The sequence below is a fragment of the Pinus tabuliformis genome, chromosome X (assembly GCF_031772625.1).
Source record: "Pinus tabuliformis cultivar Carrire ecotype Pingquan chromosome X, CPIR1, whole genome shotgun sequence".
NCBI lineage: Eukaryota > Viridiplantae > Streptophyta > Pinopsida > Pinales > Pinaceae > Pinus > Pinus tabuliformis.
This window is the reverse complement of record NC_142308.1, coordinates 562,642,446-562,669,571: the sequence shown is the minus strand read 5'-3', so window position 1 is coordinate 562,669,571 and position 27,126 is coordinate 562,642,446. Positions and strand designations below refer to the sequence as shown.

The 27,126-nt window shown below is 40.0% G+C and overlaps 1 protein-coding gene across 4 annotated transcripts in view; it reads left to right on the top strand.

Moving 5' to 3' along the window:
• Nucleotides 1-27,126, top strand: part of ARP4 (actin-related protein 4) — a 317,083-nt gene that overhangs the window by 121,664 nt on the left and 168,293 nt on the right. For all 4 annotated transcript variants that reach the window (XR_016264320.1, XM_089447839.1, XM_089447838.1 and 1 more), the window contains exons 8-9: nucleotides 6,778-6,838; nucleotides 6,956-7,005. Coding sequence is in view for 3 of the 4 variants with exons in the window: in XM_089447839.1 (XP_089303965.1) it covers nucleotides 6,778-6,838; nucleotides 6,956-7,005 (111 nt within the window). In the remaining variant the exon portion in view is untranslated. The remainder of the gene's footprint in view (nucleotides 1-6,777; nucleotides 6,839-6,955; nucleotides 7,006-27,126) is intronic.

Below are 27,126 nucleotides of genomic sequence, written 5' to 3'. Positions count from 1 at the left end.
CTTCCGCATTCGAGATGAAGGACCTAGGACTGATGCATTACTTCCTAGGGTTGGAGGTCTGGCTAAAGTCAGCTGAGATTTTCCTTTCTCAAGGAAAATACATTGTGAAGCTACTTGAGCTATGTGGGATGGTGGATTGCAAGTCCGTGACTACTACGATGGAACTCAGCTTTAAGGAGCTATGTGAAAGCACTGCTGGGCCTAGATTAGCGAACCCTTCTGACTATCACCAACTTTTGCGGGCCCTGATGTTCTTGGTCAACTCCCATCCTAACATATGCTTCGCTGTGAATACATTGACTCAATTTATGGTCGAGCCTCATCACATTCATTGGATTGCTGCCAAGAATCCCTTGAGATATCTCTGGGGCACAATCCACTATGGACTGAGATACACTGTCGGGAATTTGAGACTACATGGATATTCAGATGTTGACTGGGCTGGTAGTGTGGTGGATCGCAAGAGCACGTCTAATTGTTGCTTCTCTTTGGGTTCTGCTTCTATATCTTGGATGACCAAGAAGAAAAAATCAGTTGCACTAAGCATCGCCGATGTCGAATACGTCACTGTGAGTATGGCTTGTTGTGAAGCTGTTTGGATGAGGAAGCTCTTCAGTGAGTTATTTGAGCACGTGCTGGATACCACTGTGATCTTTTGTGACAATGAGTGTGGGATTCGCTTGTCAGAGAATACCATGTTCCATGACCGCTCCAAACATGTTGATATCAGATACTACTTTATCCGAGATATGGTACAATGGGGAGCAATAAGGCTCCAACACATCAGGATGGATGAGCATGTCACAGACATTTTGACAAAGCCTTTGGGGAAGGTCAAATTCTTAACCTTTCGAGAGAGACTTGGAGTCGTGGAACGATCCTCCTATGAGAGTCCCGTATGAGTTGGACACAGAGCTCTAGGAGCTCCTGAGGGCATGGGGTACTTCTTGGAGCTATTAGCCACCATAGGGTGAGTGGTTCACCTTCCCCTAGTGGTGAGCTAGATACAGGGTGAGTGGTTCACCTTCCCCTGTGATATCCCATGATGGTTGACATGTGTGTAGGGTGAGTGGTTCACCTTCCCCTACGAGGACAAATGTATGTAGGGTGAGTGGTTCACCTTCCCCTACGATTGACATATGCATAGGATGAGTGGTTCACCTTCTCCTATATGACATATGAGCAAAATGACTGGTTCACCTTCTCTTGCCGATGCCCCAACACACATCCTACCCATAGAGTCTGGGATTCATGGAAAGTACCTCTCATTTGGCCAATGAGTTGGGAAAAGATGGTTAGGGACCATAACACTACCGATGGATGCATCGTGTACTGTCGTACTCCCTATGATTAGGATGCATGGTGTTCAACAACTTGATCTGGGATCAAGAACTGACATTTTTCAATGGAGAGTGGTATGGTCTTATGACTCACTCTCGATCACTTCTTCTTCATTATTACTTCATGGTTTACCAGAGCAGAATGGGGCAGTGATGACAGAGATGGTACAGGATGACAGGATGGCATGATGACAGATGGATTGGCAGGTGGAAGTCTCCCTAGTTGAGAGGGAGTGTTAAAATTAGCAACTAGGGTCAAATTCCACCTTAGGACAACTCATATGATGGAGATGATTATTGCTCCTGGGGCTTGGGGTACTTCTTGGAGCTATGACCGACCATAGGGTGAGTGGTTCACCTTCCCCTAGTGGTGAGCTAGATACAGGGTGAGTGGTTCACCTTCCCCTAGTGGTAAGCTAGATGCAGGGTGAGTGGTTCACCTTCCCCTGTGATACCCCATGATGGTTGACATGTGCGTAGGGTGAGTGGTTCATCTTCCCCTAACAGGACACATGTATGTAGGGTGAGTGGTTCACCTTCCCCTACTATTGACATATGCATAGGATGAGTGGTTCACCTTCTCCTATGGCGTATGAGCAAAATGAGTGGTTCACATTTTCCTGCCGATGCCCCAACACACATCCTACCCATAGAGTCTGGGACTTATGGGAAGTACCTCTCATCTAGTTAATGAGTTGGGAAAAGATGGCTAGGGACCATAGCACTACCAATGGACGCATCATGTACTGCCGTACTCCCTATGACTAGGATGCATGGTGTTCAACAACTTGATCTAGCATCAAGGACTGACTTTTTTCAGTGGAGAGTGGTATGATCTTATGACTCACTCTCGATCACTTATTCTTCATTATTACTTCATGGTTCAGCAGATCAGAGCCGGGTAGTGCTGACAAAGATGGTACAGGATGACAGGATGGCATGATGACAGATGGAAGTCTCCCTAGTTGAGAGGAAGTGTTAAAATTAGCAACTAGGGTCAAATTCCACCTTAGGACAACTCATATGATGGAGATGATTATTGCTCCTGGGGGCTTGGGGTACTTCTTGGAGCTACAAGTGACCATAAGGTGAGTGGTTCACTTTCCCCTATCAGGACACATGTATGTAGGGTGAGTGGTTCACCTTCCCCTACGATTGACATATGCATAGGATGAGTGGTTCACCTTCTCCTATGGCATATGAGCAGGATGAGTGGTTCACCTTCTCCTGTCGATGCCCCAACACACATCCTACCCATAGAGTCTGGGACTCATGGGAAGTACCTCTCATCTGGCCAATGAGTTGGGAAAAGATGGTTAGGGACCATAGCACTACCGATGGATGCATCGTGTACTGCCGTACTCCCTATGACTAGGATGCATGGTGTTCAACAACTTGATCTGGGATCAAGGACTGACTTTTTTTAGTGGAGAGTGGTATGATCTTATGACTCACTCTCGATCACTTCTTCTTCATTATTACTTCATGGTTCAGCAGAGCAGAGCAGGGCAATGATGACAGAGATGGTACAGGATGACATGATGGCATGTTTGACAGATGGATTGGCAGGTGGAAGTCTCCCTAGTTGAAAGGGAGTGTTAAAATTAGCAACTATGGTCAAATTCCACCTTAGGACAACTCATATGATGGAGATGATTATTGCTCCTGGGGCCTTGGGGTACTCTTTGGAGCTATGAGTGACCATAGGGTGAGTGGTTCACCTTCCCCTAGTGGTGAGCTTGATACAAGGTGAGTGGTTTACCTTCCCCAGTGATACCCATGATGGTTGACATGTGCGTAGAGTGAGTGGTTCACCTTCCCCTACTAGGACACATGTATGTAGGGTGAGTGGTTCACCTTCCCCTATGATTGACATATGCATAGGATGAGTGGTTCACCTTCTCCTATGGCATATGGGCAGAATGAGTGGTTCACCTTCTCTTGCCGATGCTCCAATACACATCCTACCCATGGAGTCTGGGACTCATGGGAAGTACCTCTCATCTGGCCAATGAGTTGGGAAAAGATGGTTAGGGACCATAACACTACCGATGGACGCATTGTGTATTGTCGTACTCCCTATGACTAGGATGCATGGTGTTCAACAAATCGATTTGGGATCAAGGACTGACTTTTTTCAGTGGAGAGTGGTATGATCTTATGACTCACTCTCGATCACTTATTCTTCGTTATTACTTCATGGTTCACCAGAGCAGAGCAGGACAGTGATGACAGGGATGGTACATGATGACAGGATGGCATGATGACAAATGGATTGGCAGGTGGAAGTCTCCCTAGTTGAGCGGGAGTGTTAAAATTAGCAACTAGGGTCAAATTCCACCTTAGGACAGCTCATATGATGGAGATGATTAGTGCATTGGATTCCTCTTTTCAAGAGGTCCAATTTTGATATGAAGATTGTCTCATTCTGACAAGCAGAAATGGAAATTTGAATTTATTCTCTCATGCACAAATTGTCAAGGTTGGCCTTAGTCAAATGTAGGCTCAAAAGCCCAATAGACGTGTCTCCTCACCCTCAACGAAGTGTATAAATAAGATTGACCTCTCTCCTCATTTGGATATCACTCATCTCATCACATATCTCTCTCTCTCCTCTCTTGATTGGTTCGTACAGCTTGGAGGCAACCTTCTCTACTTCGCACATGTGAAAGGAGGATGAATTTATGGACTTGTTTGCTGGCTGAAAATTTCAGGAAAACAGAACAGCGTTGACTTCGTTTTTGTGGGCAGAAATCTGGTTTTTGAAGGCCACATTTATTGGCACAATTTCGAGAAGTTTGAGACAGTTTGACCAGGGTTGACTTCAGCATTGACTTCAGATTTGACTGCAGAATTTACAGCCGTGTTTTCTCTCTCCTTTCTCTGGCTTGACCGAACTGTTTTGGGGTGCCTTTGACTCTCTTGGAAGGCTGAATTGATCTGCTGTTGACCGCGCTGCTTGGAGGACATTTTCGAGCTACTTTGACCAGCGCTGACTTTCTGGTTAGGGCTGCAATTGACTGCTATTGATTGCTGTTTCTGACAGGATTGTTTTGGGCAAGGTTAAGTTGATATTTGTACTCTCTCTCTCTGCTGAACTATTGAAGAATAATAAGAAGATTTGATCAAAGGGTTTCCAACTTTCTCCACATTGGGGTTTTTCCTTGGCATTCGCCACATCTTGTGTTCTTGTCTTGGCTTGTTTTCCAGACATGTTTTTATGTTCTATCTACATTTACTATCAATGTGTTTAAGTTAATGTTATTGCTACTATAAGTGGAAATTGCCATTGGGCTGATAAAGAACATTTAAGTAAATTGTGCTAAAGCATAGAACATACCATTGTTATCTAAAATTAACAATTGCCTAGGGGAGGATGCCAACCCTGTAGGCTATAGTCTTTGATAAAAGGGGAAACATAATTATCTAATGTTTTGGGGCATCATTAGGTAAATTTTGGGGTAGCTGGGACAAAAGGCCCAAATTAAGGGTTGCACATGAACCCCTCATATTTGATTAAGGAGGAGAAGCCCCATGGGGAAATCTATAAATAAAGGAGAGTTAAAATCATTTTATCATCATCGATTTGGATTGGAATATCGACTTTCTTGAGCTCGAGGCTCTGAGGGTTTTAATACCCCTTTTTCTTGATTAGTTTTGGTGGATTTGATCCCATCCTACCTAATCCTTTGTCTAGTTTTGGTGGAGCCGATCCCACCCTATAGAAACCTATTTTCCTTGCTCTGGCACAGCAAATCATCTTAAAGCTACTCGGATCTCTCCTAAAAGCAGCCCTCTGATTTTATTCGTCTGGTCAAAAAGTTGTTTCTCCTCTGTTCTGTTAGGACACATCCTTGGAACAAATCTGGTTCATAGTTAAGAAGTTCTTTGGTTGTCCAGATACGTCAAGAAGATATCTGTGAGGTTTTGAGGTCCAACTTTTGATATTAGCGATAGTGCAGAGTCGGGCATCACTCGGCTCTGTGGGAACAACAACCTGGTCCGTGGATTCTCTTTTAAGGCTGCAACTAGCCATAGAAAGCGTGCTGAGTCACTGAGCAATGTTTGTTCACTATTTCCATGGTATTTTGAGGAACAGTGAGCTAACTGGGTGTCTTGAGTCCAGCAACCGTCCTGCTAGGGCTGTGGGTATCGTCAGTGAAGGTAACCAAACCTTCTCTTCTTCTAGGTCTGCGGCTACTTCCAGATCCTGTGCAAAATCAAGGCCGTTTCCAGGCAGTTCTTCCATCATACATGGACAATGGAATAGGGAATCTTGAATCGCTGGAGGAAAGAACCAGGGAAGTGGGATCACTGTGACCATCCCTTTAACAGTACATTTCATCATGGCTAGCCAAGAGATAGTAGATAGTGAGTTGCAATCAGTTTATTAATGATTGGTTAGATAGTCATTTCTGGTAAGTGGATGGAAAGGAGTGAAGGATGGATGAAGTTGACAATATTGTTAGAAATGGGAAGTCTTGCATCTGCCTCAAGTAGCATCTTATTAATGGGCTAATGCCCATGGATCAGGAAGACAGTGCAGTCTCAGGATCTACTCAGTTTCATGTGATTTTACTTTTCGGCACTTAAAAATTTATTAATTCTTCTACAGTTCTGTTGGAGAGGCATTTGCATAGCATACATTTCATCTGTTTGAGTATTTTTGCCATTTAAACCTCAATTAAGGTTTTCTATGTTGTGTTTTTATGTTGGCATCAAGACCTTTTTGTAGAATCTCTTCTGATCTTGGTTACAAAAGGTACATTTTGAGCATAATAATATTATTTACTCTTATCATCTGGTAACATTTCTGACATTTTTATACATCTAGTAAGAATATGACATGAGTCAATTTCATATGAAATATTTGACTGTTGTGTTCTAACTTCTGACTCGATCTGAACAGTTACCATCACAGAATTCTAGAATATGCGTATTGGTTTCAGCTTTTTGCAGTGTAGTCTTTACTGGGGTTGTAACAAGCTCTTCCTTTCTACTCATGTATCTCATTTAAATTCTTTTGCTTAGTTGCCTATAATAATCTCTGCCTTAGATAAGGCATCCTTATCCTCTCTTGTTCTAAGCAAGAACATCTCGCTGTCTGGATAACTTTTTCTTTCTGATTGATACAAATGGACTTATTTGATTGGGTTTTGCTTGTTTAGAGTTTTTAAACTTTTTCTGTAGTGCTTACATATGTGGTTTTCAATGCTGTGTTTGTGAGTTTTAATCGAATGATAATATTTGAATAAATCGTGAAAGTTGTTAGTAAGCAATTGCATTATTGTTCATTTTTTCCTTCACATTTATGTGGTGTTGTTATGAATCATTTGCTGGCCTTTACATTTGTTCTTTTTCTGCTTCATGGGTTATATACGTCTATAAATCTTCTTGGAGATGACTGTATTCATATACTATTTTCAATATCATACAGAGCAGCAGAGCTTATGTTTGAAAGTCACAAGGTGCCAGCCCTATTCTTAGCAAAGAATGCGGTATGTGTTCTAATGGCACTTACAGTTGTATCTAGTGTTCTCTGTAGTTCTTTTAGACATGTACTGTACTAGCTGTGGAATTTATAACAATTATTGTCCTGTTTCATAATTCGTCAGGTATTAACTTCCTTTGCTTCAGGACGTCCCACTTCTTTAGTTGTTGACTGGTGAGTAAGACTGAATGGCCTAATTTTAAGATTTGTAGCCACTGTTATAATTATGTCGAACTGCAGAATGTATGATATTGTCACTGAGAAGGATGAAGCTCATCCTCATGAAACAAATAGATTGATTAACAATAGGCGTGACGCCATTCCACTATATTCTATTTATTCCTAGTTATGTGTTTTTCTCTTTGATATTCTTCATCACATCAATGCTTTCTTTTACTGACAAGATAATTGTCTTGATTCAAATGTTGCTTATGAAGATTAACCCATTAGGGACCCGATAATCAAGAAACGTCATGACAGATAAAACATATAATCTTTCTTAGAAAGAAAACATTGTGTCAAAAATAACTACTACCTATTGACATATGTAAATTACCTTGGTTTTCTAAAGTTGAATCTGAAATCTAAAAGGCTGTCTGCTAAGTTACCAGGATTCAGATACAGATCCACCAGTTTTTTGAAAATCCAGGATCTGGATGCGACAAGTGCAAACAATATAAAATATTTCATAATTTTTAAATATTAAATTTATATAACAATAAAATAAAAATATATATTAATTTTTAAATATATAGTTTTTATATATGAAATATTTATTAGATGAATAATATCTGAATTAATATATTGTTGATAAATATCAATTAAACATTAATTATATTTATATAAATAAAAAATTTATTTCTATTTAAAATTTTAACTATAAAACTTCTATATAATACTTTTAAAATAATTATTAATTTAATAATATTAATATTAATGTATCATAATATTCAAACATTAATTACTATTATTGTATTTAAATTAAATGACCATTAAAGTTACTTTATAGAACTTATTTGATGAAACTCACTATTTTTCACTTAAAATAAACATAAAAATTAATTAGAATATCCAAACGACTTTAGCTTATAATCTTGCATTAATGTTTATAATATGGTCAACCAAGGAAAAATTAATGAACTATCGCAGCCAACTCCCTTGTTAATTATTCCCCCTGCTGATTTTTTCCATTTTGCACTAACATCTAATTTGGAATTTTGTGCTGATGTCGAATAGTTTTACACACAGACAGATGGATGTTGGGTGGATCTTCGTGGATCCAAATCTGAATCCGTCTCCGATACAGGTATCCCCAGATCCAGCCACTGGGCTTGGCGGATCTGGTAACATAGGCTGTCTGTTCTTTTTCATTCAACTAGCAAGCCCCTTTGCATTAAGAAAATGCTTCAAGATAAAGAGGGAGACATAGAATCTGTTTTTACGAATCTCCTTTTGCAGAGGTGGCAAGAATGCATGTTCCTTTATTCTTGACCAGGAAATATACAACATTCTAAGATAGGTCTAGTTTTGATCATTTGATGTGTATTGTTTCTCATATGAAGAGCCAATGGTGTGGCATGACTTTATGGAGCAGTATTGGTTGGTTAGCCTCACTGTTTAGCAGTTTGTAGGTTTATTGGTGGTCCTTGTTGTCTCCTTGATCCACACCTGGGCAAGAATGCATGTTCCTTTATTCTTGACCAGGAATACACAACATTGTAAGATAGGTCTAGTTTTGATGTGTATTGTTTCTCATACGAAGAGTCAATGGTGGGGCATGACTTTATGGAGCAGTATTGGTTGGTTAGCCTCACAGTTTAGCGGTTTGTAGGTTTATTGGTGGTCCTTGTTGTTTCCTTGATCCACACCTGGGATTATCGTAACGGAAGTCTTTAACTCCACTTGGTGGGGCCTTGGGGGCAAGTTGCAGGTTGGGGCTGTCACCCAATTCCCAACTCCTCCGTCTAGGCTAACTCCTAGTTCTTAAAGAAGAAAACTAAGGCTTGATTAGTGTTGTGCTAAACAAGTTGTAGGAGTTAATATGATATAAACCAATTTGCAATTCATCATTAACAAGATAGACCATCACACGTGCTTCAAAAAACAATAATTCCGCACGTACATAGGCATCACATATCATTCATGACGAAAAACATATATAAGTGTGTTAAAAGTTGTAGCCAAGGTCGACATTTTCTTCAATGAAAAATAAGAGAAATAAAATAAAATAAAATTAGCAAATTTAAATTTATGGTTTCCCTCCAAAAGTCTACAAGTCAACCTCAAATACTTTTAGGTCAGCTGGGCTCCCAAGAGGCACCCATTTGATGTTAAAAAATGGAACTAGGTTTGGTCTTCATAATGGTCCTTTTACTTATGTTATTGTATATTTTATATAAAGGAAAAAGAAGAAAAAAACAAGAAAAATATTATTATTATTATTTTATTAGTCAAGCATGTTCTTTATGCTTCTAGGATTTGTTGAGTGAAAGTGTCGAAGTCCTATATGGACCTATTGTAAAGAAAAAAGAAAAATAATTTAAATATGTAATTTGGGTAAAAAATCCCTCTAGATGCTAAGTCGGCCTTTGCCTCAAAAGACATGTCTATTTGAACCCCCCCTCTAAACAATATAAATAGAGGGAAGTTGGAGCTCATTTGGACACATAATTCGCTGAATTGGTTCTGAAATTTCACAGATGGAGGGGGGCGAAGTTTGAGATGGAAGAAGAGTTTCTCTTGAAGTCTGATTTGTGGAAGATTGGCCTAATCATATCTATTATTGAAGATTTGAAGTACCTTTATGAGTATAAATCATATACATAGAAGAAGAACTTACTCCAGCAAAGACGCCAACCTGAAGTTTGAAATATGTCACCTTGACCGAGACTTGTAAATTATGGTAATTCGAAGATCAATAAAGTTCATCTCTGCGTAACAGTCAATACATGGAACCTTGACCAAGCTAGCATCTCAATAGTCAATACATGGAAACTGACAAAGCTAGCAGCTCAATGTTAGAGAAGTTGAGGCACTTGTGTTGACATGTGTTGGACCAGATATTTGTAAAGAAGAAGGTATGGTATTTGCAGGGGTATTCACAATTTTATGTACATTTCATGTTATGTGTCTAGATTATGGTAATGATCATTCGAAAGGGTCTACTTAGATATAGTTATAGGGGTTTCTAGGGTTTTGCAGCTGACCTTTTTCATGTTTTTAAAGTTCTTAAGGATCTAAATAAGTTAGAAAACCCTAACCCTTACTAATTGTTCCCTCTAAGAAATCCCTAACTCTTGGGAAATGATATCTAGAGTTTGTAGGCTTCTTTGATATTAAAAATATCTCGAAACCGTAGCATAAAAGAGTTTTGTGAGAAACACTGTACAATATGTATTAAACCCTAGCAAAAGTTGGATTAAGATAAAACCTAGTGCTTGAGGACAAAATTCCTAGGACTGGATGTTTCCACTTAAAGTAAAAACCCTAATAAGGGTTAGGTCATGGAACATCTAGGGTTTGTAACTAGAACCCTAGAAGTACACCTTTTGAGAAATAATAGAAATCCTAGATTGATAAAATTGACATCATGCACTTGTCTTTGTATATTTTGCTTGGTTGACCTTATTGGTGATATTTGTAGGCACATAATGAAGGCTGTGAAAATTATGGAAGCAAGATGAGAAGAATGAAAGAACAAAACAAAGCAGGACTTGTGCTTGATGATGACTTTGATAATGATGAGCATGATGGAAAGAGGGAGTTGTAGGAACCCTAATGATATTGAAGCTTCCAACCAATGAGCATATTCTAGGAACACATTGAAAGATGAAACATAAACTTGTTGCAATATGTAGATAGAGCGATCAAAGGAACTTGGACTTCAGAGGGAGCAAGTAGAAGAATTTGACATGACCCTCTAGAGGATATTATAATTTGTCAACTCTAATATTAATAATCTCCTTGAACATGTTAAGAGGATGGAAGAAGAATTTGCTTGATGATGTTGTACCTACAACTGCGTGGTTTAATCATGAAACACATGAATTGTGTGGATAACACTTTTGATGGCTCAGACAAGCACAAGGACAAATTTGATATTGGAAAGCCAATATGACACTTTGAAAAATATGGGGTAGAACTCTATTATGAAGGAAGAAGACATGTGCTAGCAACTGTGAGGAAGCTCGACACCTTGAAGATGATAGATGAACCAATTGATGATAATGCTATTTGATGACTGACAAGATCTAGTTTTGATATGACATGATGTTGCTAGGAGCCAAGAAAACCTGTCATGAAGATGAAATGTGAAAGAAGATCAAAGCTCAGATATGATGTATTGCGAGATAAGAGTCTTTGCAGCTACCACTAAGATCTCCACGAAAGAACAAGTAACTGATGCATTAATGAAGTATGAGACCAACTAAGGATTATGATGATGTCTCCCTAATTGAGAGGGAGTAAGAAATATCCTTCATGTTTGAGGAGGACTAAGGACCTCCTCCTTGGTTGAGAGGGAGGGATAGTGTACACCATATTCTCCATGTGTCATTTGCTAGGCCATGACTAACCGCCGTACGTCTAGTGTATCACACTAGCAGGGAGAATGGAGGATTGCATTTGGGACCAATGCTCCTTGAGATTGGGAATCCAAGATAGGAAGTAATCTCGTGGACCAACACTCTTTGTGGATCTGATAGGGTATCCAAGATAAGAGTGGTCGAAGAGGACCGATATTCTTTGAGGATTGGAAATCCAAGTTAACAATAGTTTTGGAAGGACATAGCTTGTGAACATCCAAATGGGGTATGTGCCTTGAGAGGTTGAGGTTTCGATATGTATGCCTCCAAGCATCGTGCTCTAATCTTGTGGAGAGTTAGAGCTTGTTAGCCAAAAGTTCTTACTATGTTGCTATTTGGCATTGTTGATTATGACGTTGATGCTTAAAGATGGCTTATCAATCTGACTCTTCTTATGAGAATATTTCAATTTGAGAAGTATCCTTGTATCAGTTGTGGAATTGTGAAGACCTCCCTAGTTAAGAGGGAGTGTTAGAAAATATAACTAGGTTCGCTCTTCATAATGGTTCTTATACTAATGTCATTGTATATTTTATGTAAAAGAAAAAGAAGAAAAAAAAGAAGAAAAGTAATTTTATTATTATTATTTTATTAGTTAAGCATGTTCTTCATGCTTCTAGGATTTGTTGAGTCAAAGAGTCAAAGTCCTATTTGGACCTATTGTAAAGAAAAATGATAAAGAATTCTAAATATGTAATTTGGGTCAAAAACCCCTCTAGATGCCAAGTTGGCCTTGCCTCAAAAGACATGTCTATTTGAACTCCACTAAACAGTATAAATAGAGGGAAGTTGGAGCTCATTTGGACAAACATAATTCGCTGAATTGGTTCTGAAATTTTGCAAATGGAGGGCCAAGTCTGAGATGGAAGAAGAGTTTCTCTTGAAGTCTAATTTGTGGAAGATCTTCCTTATCATATCTATTATTGAAGATTTGTTGCTAGTTTCATGCTATTGATGGATTTGCTGTGATGAAGGGAGGTTTGACTTGGCATTTGGAAGGTTGGTTATGGGTCTTGGATCTCTCTCTTTGATTTGATTATATAAGAAGATAATTTTTTTTGGGTTTTCCCCTTGAAGGGGTTTTGCCCTGGCTTGGAGCCTATATCTTGTGTTTCTTGTATATTGTGATCTTCATGTTTTACATTTGATAATTGTTTGATGAATAAGAATATAATTAAATTAATAAGAAGTCAACAAATTTCACAAGTTGTTATCACAGTTTTATTTTAAGGTTTAGACATTTCAAAATTTTCTCTGGAAATTTTGGTCGCGCTATTTCAAAAAATTGTAACACATGTGCTGACAAATCAAATGTCATCAAAATGGGAAGGATTGCTAAAAAGCAAGCGCTAACAAAATAGAAGTGGTGTATCTCCATTTTTGTACCAACAATTGGCGCTGATAAAACCAATGTCAGCGATATCTGATAACTTGCAGATTAGTTTTCATCACACTAGACAAGTTCATTGCATCTAGTTTGTTTCAAAGATCAGTGCCGTGGTTTCAGTATCGGTTGCGATTTTTGTGGATAATTGTTGAGAATGATGGGGAAGAGCGGTCACCTATAGAGAGGAGAACTGAAACGCCCTGAGATCCTAGAAGCCATCCCAGAACTCAAGGAATAATTTTCACAGGCCGGTTGGGGGCAATTTTGCTTTAGATGCAATGGGTATCACAATGGGGTTGCACAGGAATTCACAAAAGGTTCTGATGTGGAAAATGTCAGCCTGGCCGCCATATATTTTCCGGTTACAGAGTAGCGTATTTCAGAGGCAACCGACATACCAATTGACGGGGAACGTTGTTTCAAGAATAAAACCCTCACTGGCATTGATATTCCTTTTTTCCTTAAGGGTGAGCATAAAGATGAGCCGTGGCGGTATGTAATGAGATCCTGGTTAAAAGGAATGGCATGAAACACTTATGGGGATCGAAAAGTAGTTTACCAATGAAGGGTGCTACCATAGACTTGGTATTTTCCACTTCCAATTTTTAGCGCACCTCTCTAGTCATACATATCAATGTGACGTTTTTCTTGTTAATGAGTTTAGAAAAGATGTCAGCCAAGGTTCGAACTAAGCCCAAGTTCACTGTGTATCATAAAGGCCTAATTAAGTTGTTAGTGGTAGACCATTTGAAGAAATTGAATAGGACCTGGGATCATTTTTTGTTCTTTGGAGGTTTCGGTACGACAGGAGACCCTATCTCTCCAGCCATCAAAAGAAAGAGATGCAGGGACATACTAAAGGCCCATAAGCTTGCGGGAGAACCCTCCTCTTCCACCATTAAAACCAGAAGCAAGGGAAGGGTTTCACCTCCTAAAACCCTGTTCTTGGGCCAGCGTTAGAAAGGGTCTATAAAAGAAAAATTAGGAGAGCAGTTAGGATAGAGATGCCATCTCCTTGAAAGCTTAGGCCAGCTGAAACATCAAACGCATCTGAACAAAACCCTGTAAGTCAAACACTAGCAGTTGCAGAGGAGGCACCTAGGGAAACAGGGGTGGACAACATAGCATGAGGAGGAGAGAAAGAAGCCACAATAGTTGAGCTGTATGGGTTTCGAAGACCTCGTACTAGGCCTGTGAATAAACTTCGACTGAATTTCAAATTAAAACAAAACCCTGCCCTCGGTGAGGAGGTCATTCAAATAGATGATTCACCAATTAAAGCTTTGGTGATAAATAAAGAAATTGGTTTAAGTTCCAAGACACAAAAACAGAAGCAGAAGCAGAAGCAGAGCTCCAAGGCCAAGAACAGGAAAACCAAGAAAATAAAACCGTGTCTAATAGATGAAGTAGACCTGTTACTGAGAGCAGTGGAGTAGTTAAAATGAAGTTTTGATAAAATAGGGTGCCAATTATTTTGTCAACATTTTGCTTGGTAATTTTGCACAGAGCGCGAACTATTATTTTCTTAGCACTAATCTTTTCTTTTTTATACCGAGCGCCGACAATTATTTTGTCAGCGACTGTCCCAGTTTCAATCCGATATACAGTATCGCTTATTTTGTCGCCCAGTCTTGGAATGGTTTCAAGAAGTTGTTAAAGATCTGTTTTGTAAATGTATCTGAAGGGTAAATATTGCACAGATTTTATCTTTATGAGATTAACTCCAAAGTCTAAAGAATGACTATTTTCAACAGACTTTCAATGCATAAAACAAGACATTTTCCAGATTTTCTAACAGAAATCCAGTAATCTGTTTAAGTGCCTCTTCCTCAGCAGTTTTTTAGCTACAGTTCGTTTTGGATATCAGTGTTTAATCATCTAGCATGAAGTGACATCGAACCAAACCTTACTTTTGTAAATGTATATTTAATTAGCATAAAAATAGGATTTATTTTTCAGAATTACACTATAGTTAAACTTCCTTTAATTTCTGAAGTTTGTTATAAATATTTTGGCTATAAAGCAATTCTGAAAGACAGACCAAGGGTTGGGAATTTTTGAAGAGGAAAGACTGTGTGTGAGTTTTGATCAATATATTGCTATATGCAGTGTTACATATACAGTTTGCAGAGATTGTGTATGTATAACATCTTGTCTGTCCTTCCTCATGGTATTTAATTTCTCTTTATGCTACATCTCTTGATCATTGTCTTCAGCATTTTGGATAAAGCGTTGAGGACTAGAATTCCTTATGAATGCTCTAATTTATGTTATTTAAATACTTTCCATGTTTTCTGCTTAAATATTTATAACATAATTCTTGTTGCTCTGTTGTGCTATTTATTTTCTGTATTCTGTCTCCACATCTTGATGGTAATCTGTCTAAGAAGTTATATCCTATCTTGCTTCTGTTAAGGGTTTTTTATGTATCCTGTGGTTAGCATCCTCTACACCAGACTCCATGCCCAATGGTCCTTGTTCTCTTCTTTCCAAACCAATTTCATCTTACACATTAAATCTGGCCAATGAGCTTAATGACCTACTGCTAAAGTGATTGTGAGTGGTAGAATTTTAAGGAGAGATCCCTGTCCAGATTGAAGGGCCAACTTTCAATCCAATGTGGTTAGAGGTTACTTTAGTTTTTTCCTTCTATAGCCAGGGTTTTTTCTAAGTGATAACACAAGCGGTTATCAAAGAAATAGAAATCTAATTTAAACTACAAGCCTCCCGATTTCTCATCATTCAACCCCTTTGGAAATCTATATAAAGGAGAGGTATCTCCCTCATTTGAGACATCAGTCCATCATCACATGAGTTCTGTCCTAGCGAATTTCAGAAGGTGGAAGGAGGGCCGAAATTTCAGAAGGGGGGTTTGGGTTTTCGTCTTATTCCTCGATATTGGTTGGAATATCATCTTGATGCTGTCTAAGATGTATTGATGTACTATGAAATCTCTCTCTCTCTCTCGCATAAAGAAGATTTTTTTGAGTTTCCCCCTTGTGTGTTTTGTCTTTGCGTTAAGCCTAATTTCTGTGTCACTTGTCTCATTATTTGTGAGTTATTTATTTTGTTTCTATTGTGATTTACTACTGCTCTTTCATGCTTATGAATGAATTATTGCTAATTAATGATGTTAATGTTAGTGCTAATAAGGATTGTTTGAAGTTGTTATATGTGCAAGAAATTTGTTCTAAGCATTGTCGTAGTAAAATTTCAACATGGTATTAGAGTTGGGTGGCATTGAAGAGCAATGTTGATCATCCTCCACCAAGGCTAATCAAGTCCAAGTTTTGTGGAAATCCGAAATTTGAGTTTATAGGTCTGAGATTTGAATTCTATACTATTAGAGGAGGTCCAAAATATTGAATGTTGTTCCTTATTTGTGTTTGAGGTTCCTGTCGAAGGAATTCAAATCCTTATCTCAGAGGTCTGTCCAAACTTAAGATGAAAATAGAGGAATACGAGGGTCTTATTTTAGGCCGAAGTACCATAGATCCCTGTCTCAGTGATCTATGGTCCGAGTTTCTCTATGATCTGGAATTGATTTGTGGAAGGAAGAGTATCATGCCCGCATGCTTTTGGCCAAGACTAGTAGGCCATTTTGAGTTATGTAACACTATTTTTCTTTGAATTTGTGCGAGCTAATTTTCTGTTGTTCAAGTATCTCTGTGGCTCCTCCTATTGAAAGACTTATGGACTCCTTCAGATCAAGTTTTGGTACTATAATAGGTCTCTGTGCAAATAATCTGAAACTGTAAAAGGTCCAAAGTCAATTCATGCATATATTGAGGTACAACCTATTTCCAAAGTCAACAAATGAACAAGGTGATCCAAGCTCCAAGAAAATTCAGAAGTCTGAATATGCTTCAAGGTACTGTCATGGTTTTGTGATATGAATTGTGGTTCGTATGGTTCCATGTAGTATAGCTCTGAGGCTTCATTAGGACCTGAGCGAATCAGGTCCGAGCTCTCTAGATCTGAATGTGATATAGACAAATCTTCTGAAGCGAGTCTTGTAGCTCCCTATGGCATTCGAGCCTTCTCCCTATGGTCATTTCAAATATCTCTCTATTGCAAGCATCTTTGTGGCAATATGTGCTTTTGTGGCATTGTGAATTGTTTCCATGTGCAAGGATCTCTATATGCGAGCTCTGTGGATTGTTGTCTCCAGCCTGTATGTGACTGGGAATCTCAGCAAATTTATCCTTGATTGAAATATGAAGGCATCCAAACACTAAGTGCAAAGAGAACCATGATCCGAGCTGAGGTAATCTCTAAAGACCAAGCATGAAGTTGTGAAAAGTCTGATGCGTATGAAATGGAAAGGATCCATATATCAATCTAAGTATCTCTATTGTTACTCTGAAAGACCAAATCAGAGATCGAATTCTGAGATGTAGTTCATTTGGTTGACAAGTCCCTCCTATACATATAAGATCATGCACTGCAAAAAGGGCGACGTTGAGCTCAAGAATCTAACCTTGTGAAAAACTCAAAATTGTTGTGCTTCAAAGCTTTGTATGTGAGGGACTAGGTTGAGGCATATAAATTGTTAGGTACTGTTGACTCTGAAACTAAGTTATATACAGAGGTACTTTTGTAAAGGAAATGAATGATATCATATGACGGGACTGTCTGGAATTCACTTGGTGATGTTATTCAATTTCTATATGGTGAAGATGCTATGGTCACAAAGGCTTGATTCTCTGAAAATGAAAAAGGAGGAGTTTGGAAATATTTATGAGCCTTATCAAGAAAATTGGAATCCTAGTCACATGTTACCGGAACATGCTGAAGCACAATGAATTCTGTGATATAGATTAATTCGAAGATTATAATACTGAAGTTTGTATTGTAACAAGGTTGAGGTCTGGACATTGTAACAAGAATGAGGTCTGTCTTCTTTGTGCATGATGAGAAGTCTGGAATCATTTCTATGGTCTATGATTGCTTGGAGGACACCCTATTCTATACATATAGGTTGAAACTCACTGGAGAAGGCCGACCCGAATACAAATGAGCTGTCATTATCCATTGATTGAATCAAGACTGAAATTCTTGATGGCACCTGTCTTATGTCTCTCATGAGTCATAAGTGTTGACATGGATATTTGACCTGGATGATGAATTCTGTTGCATAGACAACTCTGCTTTGTTATGGTAAAAGAGTTTCCTTATTGAAGATATTTGCATGAATGTCAAGACACAGACTAGCATATCATGCCCCTGAAGTCAGAATTTTTGGATGAGTTTCCAGATTTAGGATGTTAAGTTGTAAAACCCTAGTAAGGGTTTGATCAGTGATACCCTAATGGTTTGTAAACAAATCCCTAGGTCTAATGATGAAGTTGGAAAATGAATGCAAGGTTGTCAAGTACCTTGCTATGCTAATTACAAACTCTGGCCAAATAGCTGCTAACCCTTTGTAGACAAAAAGGGGTTGAGAAAAGCTTTGGGCATATGAATTGATTGCTTCCGCTTGAAACCCTAGGAGATCTAACATCTTGATAATAAGTATGATTTGCAAGCTGAATGCAAGAAGGCCGAAGATTAAGAGGAGTTGTCTTATTCTCAAAAGGTAAGTATCTTGTACCTTGCTTTATGTTACTAATGATGTGGACTCATCTATGATGATTCCTTGATGATGTGAATTTCTTAATATTAAGGACTCCCTATTGATATGTGGACGCATTGATGAAGATGTGGAATCCTTGTTGATACACATAGGGAGAATGTGAATGAGGTCAAATGCTTGTTGATGTTGTGGACTTCCTAATGATATGGACTCCTTGACGTGTATTTCTTGATGATGATGAAATGGATGAGATTAATTGGACCCAAGAAGACTTAGATCAAGGGGGAGCTGACACAATCTCTTGAGACAAGTACTTTCTTGATTGGTTCTATTATTTCATTATGGGTCTCTTGAAACCCTAGGAGATCTGACATCTTGATAATGAGTATGATTTTCAGGCTGAATGCAAGAAGGCTGAAGATTAAGAGGGAGCTGTGTTATTCTCAAAAGATAAGTATCTTGTACCCTACTTTATGTTACGAATGATGTGGACTCATCTATGGTGATTTGATCAAGGCCAATTGTTTGATGATAATGATGTGATGATATGAATTTCTTGATGGTGATATGGACTCTTTGATGTCCTTGATGATGTGGACTTCTTAATAGTGAATCCTTGTTGATATGTGGACTCATTGCTAATTTGGACTCCTTGATGAAGATGTGGAATCCTTGTTGATACACATCAAGATAATCTGAATGAGATCAATTCCTTGATCATGTTGTGGACTTCCTAATGATATGGACCAATGTTACTTGGGAGCGGGGAGCGGGAGCGGGAGCGACCATTTTCAGAAGCTCTCGGTTTGGGAGCGAATCGGGGAGCGATTTTTTTAAAATATATATATTTTTTATATTTTTTAATTTTTGATACATATATGTCAACAAAAACATGTAGAATGATGAAATAGACATAAAAAACATAAAAAAACATAAATTGATCATTGAACCATATCACATCAATCATCTAGAAATTATAATCGTCATCAACCATGTCCATGAGTCTTATAAATCATGATTCATCAAATTCAATATTAAAGTTTCAACTTCAAGCTTTCAGAATTGAAAATTCAATAACATTTATCATCATTGATCACCAAAGTAACAAGTTGTACTTGTAAGCCAAGTTTAACCATTACAAGAAGTAATATCGAAGATATTTCTAAGTCCTAACTTCTAACTGTTAACATGATATGAAATGTTAAAAATTTATAAAATGAAACATGAATAATGAGATGAAATGAAACAACTTTAGTCTTTCACAAAGTATCATATTCATAATTCACAATCATTACCAATGAGTTATAATTGCCAAGGCCCAACTTCAAACTTCAAATTTTCATTGTCACAGTGATATAATGTTTACAAAAAATATCATAATGTCATAATGATATGAAAGAGTCAAGAGTCAAGAGTCAAGGATTCAAAACTCAACAGTTATGAAAACTAAAGTCTAATAGAAACTAAAAAAGACAAGTAAACTGTAAATCTACAAGTGGCCCTTGCCACGAGAGTCTCCAGGAGTATAAGCAGGTTGTGGTGGTCTTCTAGGAGTCTCCCGCACAGACCGACGACCAGAACTAGAGCCTCCACGCGAGGGTGTCGATGGAGGTGGCGACAGCAATGGAACAAGACTCGGGCCCCGAGAACTGCTACTGGATGGTGGAGGTGGAGGTGGCATGGTTGCTGCTGCTGCTTCATTTTCATCCCGTACAAGCTCCTCTTCTAGTTCTTCAATATGTACAATGCCATCCTCCAAATTGTCGTCCTCAGGGTGATTGTCCCAAATTTTATATGTGGGATCTTCATTAGCCCGATCACAGTAATGGCTCAACAACCTCAAGTTGTAGTGCACATAAACCAAGCTTTCTGCTCGGTTTTCGTTGAGTCTGTTTCTTTTCACATTATGTATATAACTGTAGGTGCTCCAACACCTCTCTGCAGAAGAAGAATTTACAACCCGTGAAAGAACTTTTTTTGCCAATTTTGGCAAAAGTCCGTGGCCGCCATATGTTTCCCACCATGTGAGAGAATCAAATTTATCTTTGTCGTCCATTGCATGGAAGTTACCATACAAACCACTGCCACTGAAGTATCTGCCTATTTCAAGGCGCACAGCTGCACATTCCTCCCTGTCAGGCACCAACTTTTCTAATGCTTCCAGATATCCTCTAGTTACCTCTTGATCTAAATGGGGTTTGGTCCTAACACCACCCCCTGCTGCAGGTTTGCCCAACCAAGATTCTGAGTAGTATTTTGGCGTAAGGATATACGCCAAGCAATGTAGTGGAAGGTTAAGCCTATTCCACCGTTGACACACACAATCATGAATCAGTTTGTACAAGTTGGGATCTTTATTATGAACAATGTCTTTTATTTCCCCCAACATGGTATCCATTTGCTCATACACCTCGCCAATCACTGGTTTGTCTGTATCTCCAAACTAAATCATGTTATAAATTGGCTTGGTGAAATCCAATACCTGTCTCACAGTTGTCCAAAACTGCCCATCAAGAGCGGCCTCCTCCACCGTTTCAAAACCTGCCATGTCAGCTACATTTGTAGCCCTTTCCTTTAACACCTGCCAATGTGGACTTGATACCATGCTAGCTAATGCCTCTCTTACCTTCAAAAGGCGCCTGAAGGTGAGGTAATAGCTACCAAATCTAGTCCTCGCAATCTTCAGCAACTCCAATCTCGAGTGACTGCGGAAAAGGCCATGGGTATTGCTATGATTTGTAATAAATTTTATCATTTTTTTTCCTTTCTTGTACAAATCACCAATCCATTGGTATTGTTCATTTTTGTTTTTGACAATATCATGCAACAGAAGGTTCAATGTGTGAACCAAACATCCAGACCAAAATATGTTCGGGTATTTATCCTCAATAATTGCTCCCGCTGCCTTACAATTAGGAGCATTATCAGTGATGACTTGGATGACATTGTATGGGCCAATACGCTCAATTGTTTCAAGCAATGCTTCTGCAATGTTGATAGCGGTCTTGAACTTGTCTGAGTAATCATGTGCAGCTAGAAAGATGGGACCACTTCGGGACACAGCAAGAACACTTATCAATGGCTTGCCTTTTACATTTGTCCATCCATCAGATACAATGGACACCCCATTGTCAGTCCAAGAACTTGTCATTTTATTCAAAGAATGTGATATTTTTGCTTTTTCATGATCAAGGCCAACAGTTCTTGCCTTGTCATACCCAGGGCTCTTGTATCCTTTAGCGGCATCACTTATGGCAGAAACCATTTCGTGGCAATAAGGTGAGCGTAGAACATTGAATGGTATCCCACATGCATAGAGGAACCTGTAAACTTTTGAATCCACATCATTCCTACACCCCTCATCAAGGAAATCTGATATGGTTCTACGCCTTAAAGATGATGACCCTGTGCCTCCATGTCCATATCCACTACCTTGGGAGGATGCTGAAGGAGTTCTTTGTGATGGTGAGATTGGTTCAAAGAAACCCCTTGATCTTTTTGTTCTGTATTGGGCGTCCTCCTCTTCCTTTATGTATTTGGCTCTATCTGCTGTTGACACCGCTGCACAAGTTTTGATTCCTATTTGTTTCTCTCCATCCCATGGCTTTTTCCCGCAGAGGTGTCTTCTAGCACGGGTGTATGAGCCTGTGTAATCAGTGTTGCAATGGGGGCAATGAAATTTAGTGGTTCCACCCCCTCTCCCTGTTTCAGCCCTGTGAACATATTTCCACAATGGAGTTTGGTCTTGTTTAGTTTTTTGAGGGTCATGTTCACCCTCCTACACCTCCTCCTCACTGGGGTTTTCACCCATTTGACTTCCTCCGGCTTCTTCATCCACCTCTTCAGTTTCAGGCCCCCTCCGTTTCCTACTCTCCACCACCATAATAACCATAAAAGGGACCAGGAAGAGGAAAATGCCAATAAATATCCCCAGGTCCATGGTGTTTGATGTTTGTAGGGTTTGAGTCTTGAATCTGCAAATTAATTTAGTTTATTGGGATTAATTCATTTAATTTATTAATTTAATTTAAATACATGATCTTTAAACTCAAACAGCTAAATTAAACTAACCAAATTAACTACCTAACCAGCTAAACTAACTAAATGATTAAGTTACTTACCTCTGCAGGCTTGCTCCTCGCTCCTTGGCACTTGTTCCTCGCTCCTCAGCTCTGGCTCCTTGCTCCTCAGCTCTTGCTCCTTGCTCCTTTGCTCTTGCTCCAGCTCTCAATCTCTTGCTCAATGAAGTTGAAATGAAATTTTTTTGGCCCATTGGGCTTATAAAATAAAAAAAAATTTCTAAAATTTTTGGAAATTTCGGGTCCGGCGGATTTTTTTTTCCGCCGAACCGCTCCCGGCCCATCTGAAATCGCTCCCGGAGCGTTTTTTAATGCCCGGGAGCGATCGGGGAGCGATCGCTCCCCGATCGCTCCCGGGCATTAAAAAACGCTCCGGGAGCGCGGGAGCGATCGCTCCCTGAATCGCTCCCTAACAGACCAGGGAGCGTAAATTTTTTTATGGGAGCGCGCTCCCGAAAATCGCTCCCGTCCGGGAGCGATTTTGGGAGCGCGCTCCCGACTCGCTCCCGCCCGGAGCGCGCTTCGGGAGCGGGTTCGAAGGGGGGGGGGCGCTCCCCCGCAACACTGATATGGACTCCTTGATGATGTGGACTCCTTGATGATGATGACATGGATGAGATTAACTAGACCCAAGAAGACTTAGATCAAGGGGTAGTTGATACAATCTCTTGAGATAAGTACTTTCTTGATTGTTTCTATTACTATTTCATTATGAGTCTCTGGTTTCTGTATATCTTGCTTGGTTGTATTTGTTCTTCCATGGCCTCCTTGTGAGGATTGCAGGTACATAATGAAGACTACTAGGGATGTGGTAGTAGCTGAAGAAGGATGGAAGGACAAAGTCAAGTAGATTTGCGATTGGATGAGCCTTTGGACTCAGTGGGAGCAGATAAGATCAACCATTTTTTTTTATCCATGAAGAAATGAAGTCTATCAAGATGAAGATTTATAGAAGATTGAAGAGTGATGCTGAACAAAATCTGCTGAAAACAAGCTTGCTATGTGTTGATGATATGTTTCTAACAAAGCTGAGGACCTTTTCAATGTAAGAGAGAGTTGATTGAAGAATTGGCACAAGCCCGGTAAAATCCTTGTTGAGATTCTGGCATAATAGACAGAGTCCATGAACACTTGATGAAAATTTGTAGAAGCTACAAGTCTGTGTGGTTGACTTGATTGATTCTCTGATTGGCTTGCTGAGCCACCCGATTGGTGATGAATCTTGGGTGCTATAATTGGTCTGAATGACATGGATGGTCCTGTTACATGTAGCACAATTGACACTGGAAATGTAGCTGATTTGTGAAGTTAGTTGTTGATCTTTCGCCGATGAGATGGTAATTGATATTTGCTTCTATGAGAAGCTTCTTATTGTTTGCTGGATTCTTCTATGGCACACTTTCTGCTGATAAGCAGGGAGTTGATATTTGTTTTTGTGAGAAGCCACTTGTTATCTATTGGATTGTTCTTCCGTGAGAAGCCCCAACTGAAGCTAAATGAATAGTTAGATACTGTTGGAATGTTTAATATAGTGTTGAAGTCCGCCTTATATACTTTTCTTCTGTTGAGTTGCTGATGTTTATATGATTGGGCTGATTAGAGTCTGCCATGATTTCTTGGATGAGTAGGAAGTAGCGATTTGTACAACCAGGGCTGGGTATATTGCGGCTAGTATGGCTAGCTGTGAGGCAGCGTGGCTGCGGAAGCTCTTTGCAGAGCTGTTTGATCATGTGCCAGATACGATTGTGATATGCTGTGATTGAAGAGATGTGTCGATGCCAAGTAAATCAGGAGTGTTGTGAACAGGAAGATCACATTAAGGTGGTTCTTCAGTATGGGTCTTGCTTTGATTTCTTAGTTGAGCCAGTAGTAGACTTCCATTGCACTTAGTCCAACAATCGCTGATCATATTACAACTTGTATGTCTGAATTGCGAACAACGTGGCTTCATAAGCTATCCACATGGTTGTCAACATGGTGCCATTGATGGAGCATTGAGGTTTTAACACTGAGGGAGCATTGAGGCTTTGACAGTGACTTGTTGCAGAACTGAAGCAATGAGGCTTCAGTAGTTGAGCAAATTACAAATATTCTCATCAAGCCATTGCCCAAAGCGAAGTTCTTATTCTTCAAAGAGCAACTTATGTGTAGGAGAATGTATTCCTCCCTGAGAGGGAACACTGCTTGTTGAGAACACTAAACATATGCTCTCCCCTAGTCTTTTGACTAGCCATGGATTTGGTGAGGGGGGATGAGCAATGAGGCTCTGGGTGTGAGGGTACTCCTTGAAGCCATGGACTTGGCTGAGTACATACCCTAATATGCATCCTACCTGCAAGCCACCTTTGTGTCTTTATTGACCAAGGGCCATGGAATTGGTCAAGCTTGTCGGGATTTCCACCCACATAGCTAGTGGGTGAGGAGACTTAGTGTGAAAATTCTTGAATCTAACACATCAGAAACCCCTACTGCAATTACCGGTTTACAATCTCCTACATGTTCTCTACATTAACAAGTTATTTAATTGCATAAACATCGAAGTAAACACTATTGCAGCCTTCACAAATATACAGATCATGCACTGAAATAAACTGAGACAATAACACAAGGAACACCTTATTTTTGGACAATCGTCCCCGGAAAAACCCAATTCGGGAAAACCGATGCAGCATATAGAGGTTCTGTATTATGAAGCAGATTTCGTGAATACAACTAGGGTGCCAGAAATGGCTCACCCAACAGAGAATATCCTTGGCAGTAGTACTTCTATCTGCAGACAGATATTTTGGTAAATCAGCAATCAGATGATCAAACCCCACAGTGACTCCGAATGTTCCCTATGCTGGACAACGAAAGCAGCTCCAAGGACTGCTTTGGAACTGCGTCACCCTTCAGGATTTGCATCACCCTCTCCCAGATCATAATCTGCTGATCTGCTCTCAGTCTACCCCGCAAAATCTCGCCAACGCTGCCTCTGAGGCCCAGCGTCAGCCTCTATGGCTTCTGTGTCAGCTCTCTGTGGCCTCTGCGTCAGCCCTTATAGGGCCTGCACTGTCTCTTCTGGCACTGCGCTACCTCTCTGCTATGTATTCTTCAACTTCAAATGAAAATCCCTTGCTGAACTGCCCCTCACTGTAACTCTGATCACTAACTCGATTTCCTCAACAAACTCACCCAGAAAATCGAATTCTTTGATCACTTGGTGTATCTTCAACTGACCCTCAATCCTCCTCTTATACTTTTCTAGTTGAAGAACCAATGGCTGAGATTAAGTCCCTTATTAATGACTAAGATTAGAACTGGCTTGATCGTCGTCACTTAGAACTTTCTCACCCATATTATATTAATACACATTAATATTTTTATTTTCGTAAGTTTAGACCTAGGAACTTATTAAAAATATTAATTATTTTAATAACTCTTCATCCGGGTGGAATTTCTCCAAATGATTTCCGGGTCTTGGAAATCTCATGTGCCTTAGCCTCTCCACCAATTTCCAAGGCTAGAGCACATCCGATGCTACCCAAAATCAACACTCCCTCTTAGCGAGGAATGTGCTCTAGCAATGCTTCATCATAGAAGCATCACACTGATCCTCCACATCAGCCCTCTGTGCTGATGTTTGGTCTGCTGCTCCACATCCACTGCACTGCTGCTTCCTGTACTGCTGCCCATGACACTACCACTGCCACTGCTACATCTGTGCTGCAACTCCCTCTCAACATGCTGCCCATAGCACTGTCTCTGCTAATTGCTGCACTGCAACTCAGTTATTGAGAAGTAAGTAACTGACTTTACCCAAACACTGACATCCTAGTTAGTCTGGAAGCCTCGTGATGCTGAAGCTACCTCTGCTGCTATCCTGTGCTCCCTCTGTTGCCACTGCGCTGCTGCAACCTCTTCTGTGCCTCTTGCACTGCTGCAATCTCCACTGTGCTGCTACAGACTTCTGCACTCTAGCATCGCCTTGCTGCTCCACCACACCTTGCTCCACCCAACACCTGTCATCATGCTACTGTCGTTAAGGACTCCCGTAACCGGATGTGATCCAAGAGTTTGGGCACCTCAAGGATCTTGCCCCTTTTCTGTAGTCCCCTTGACTACAACTCTATGTCTCCCCACCTCTTCTCTAGAGGCGCATGAGCACTCATGGCACAATCGTTATCAGTTTCGACATCCTTCTCCGCCTTTGCTGGAGCAACCTTTGAGTTGGAAGCTTCTCCCTTGCCTTTTGTCCTGGGGCATTGAGAGGCATAATGTCCCAGCTCCCCACAGTTGAAGCACTTGACCTTGGAGATGTCTTTATTCTTCCTCTTCTGTAGCCCCTACTGTCCCGCTGATGCGAGAGCTGCATCCTCCTCCTTCTTGCTTCGAACTCCCTTATCGCTACTCCCTGCCTTGGTCAATACCCTTACCTCTTCCTGTCGAAAAGCTGCTCACATCTCCTCCTAGCTGGGGAGAGTTGCTCTGCCCAAAATGCTTTGGACAAACGTCTCCCACTCCTCGGAGACTCTATTCGCAGCAATCCTGCCCATGAACTCTGGATCCGGTGTAGACCCCACTGAAGTATGCTGGTTGTGAATTCCTTGCAACCCGAGAAGGAATGGATCTATCTCCTCTCCTTTCAGCATCTGATATGAACTCAGCTGATTCTCCAATAACATCTTCCGC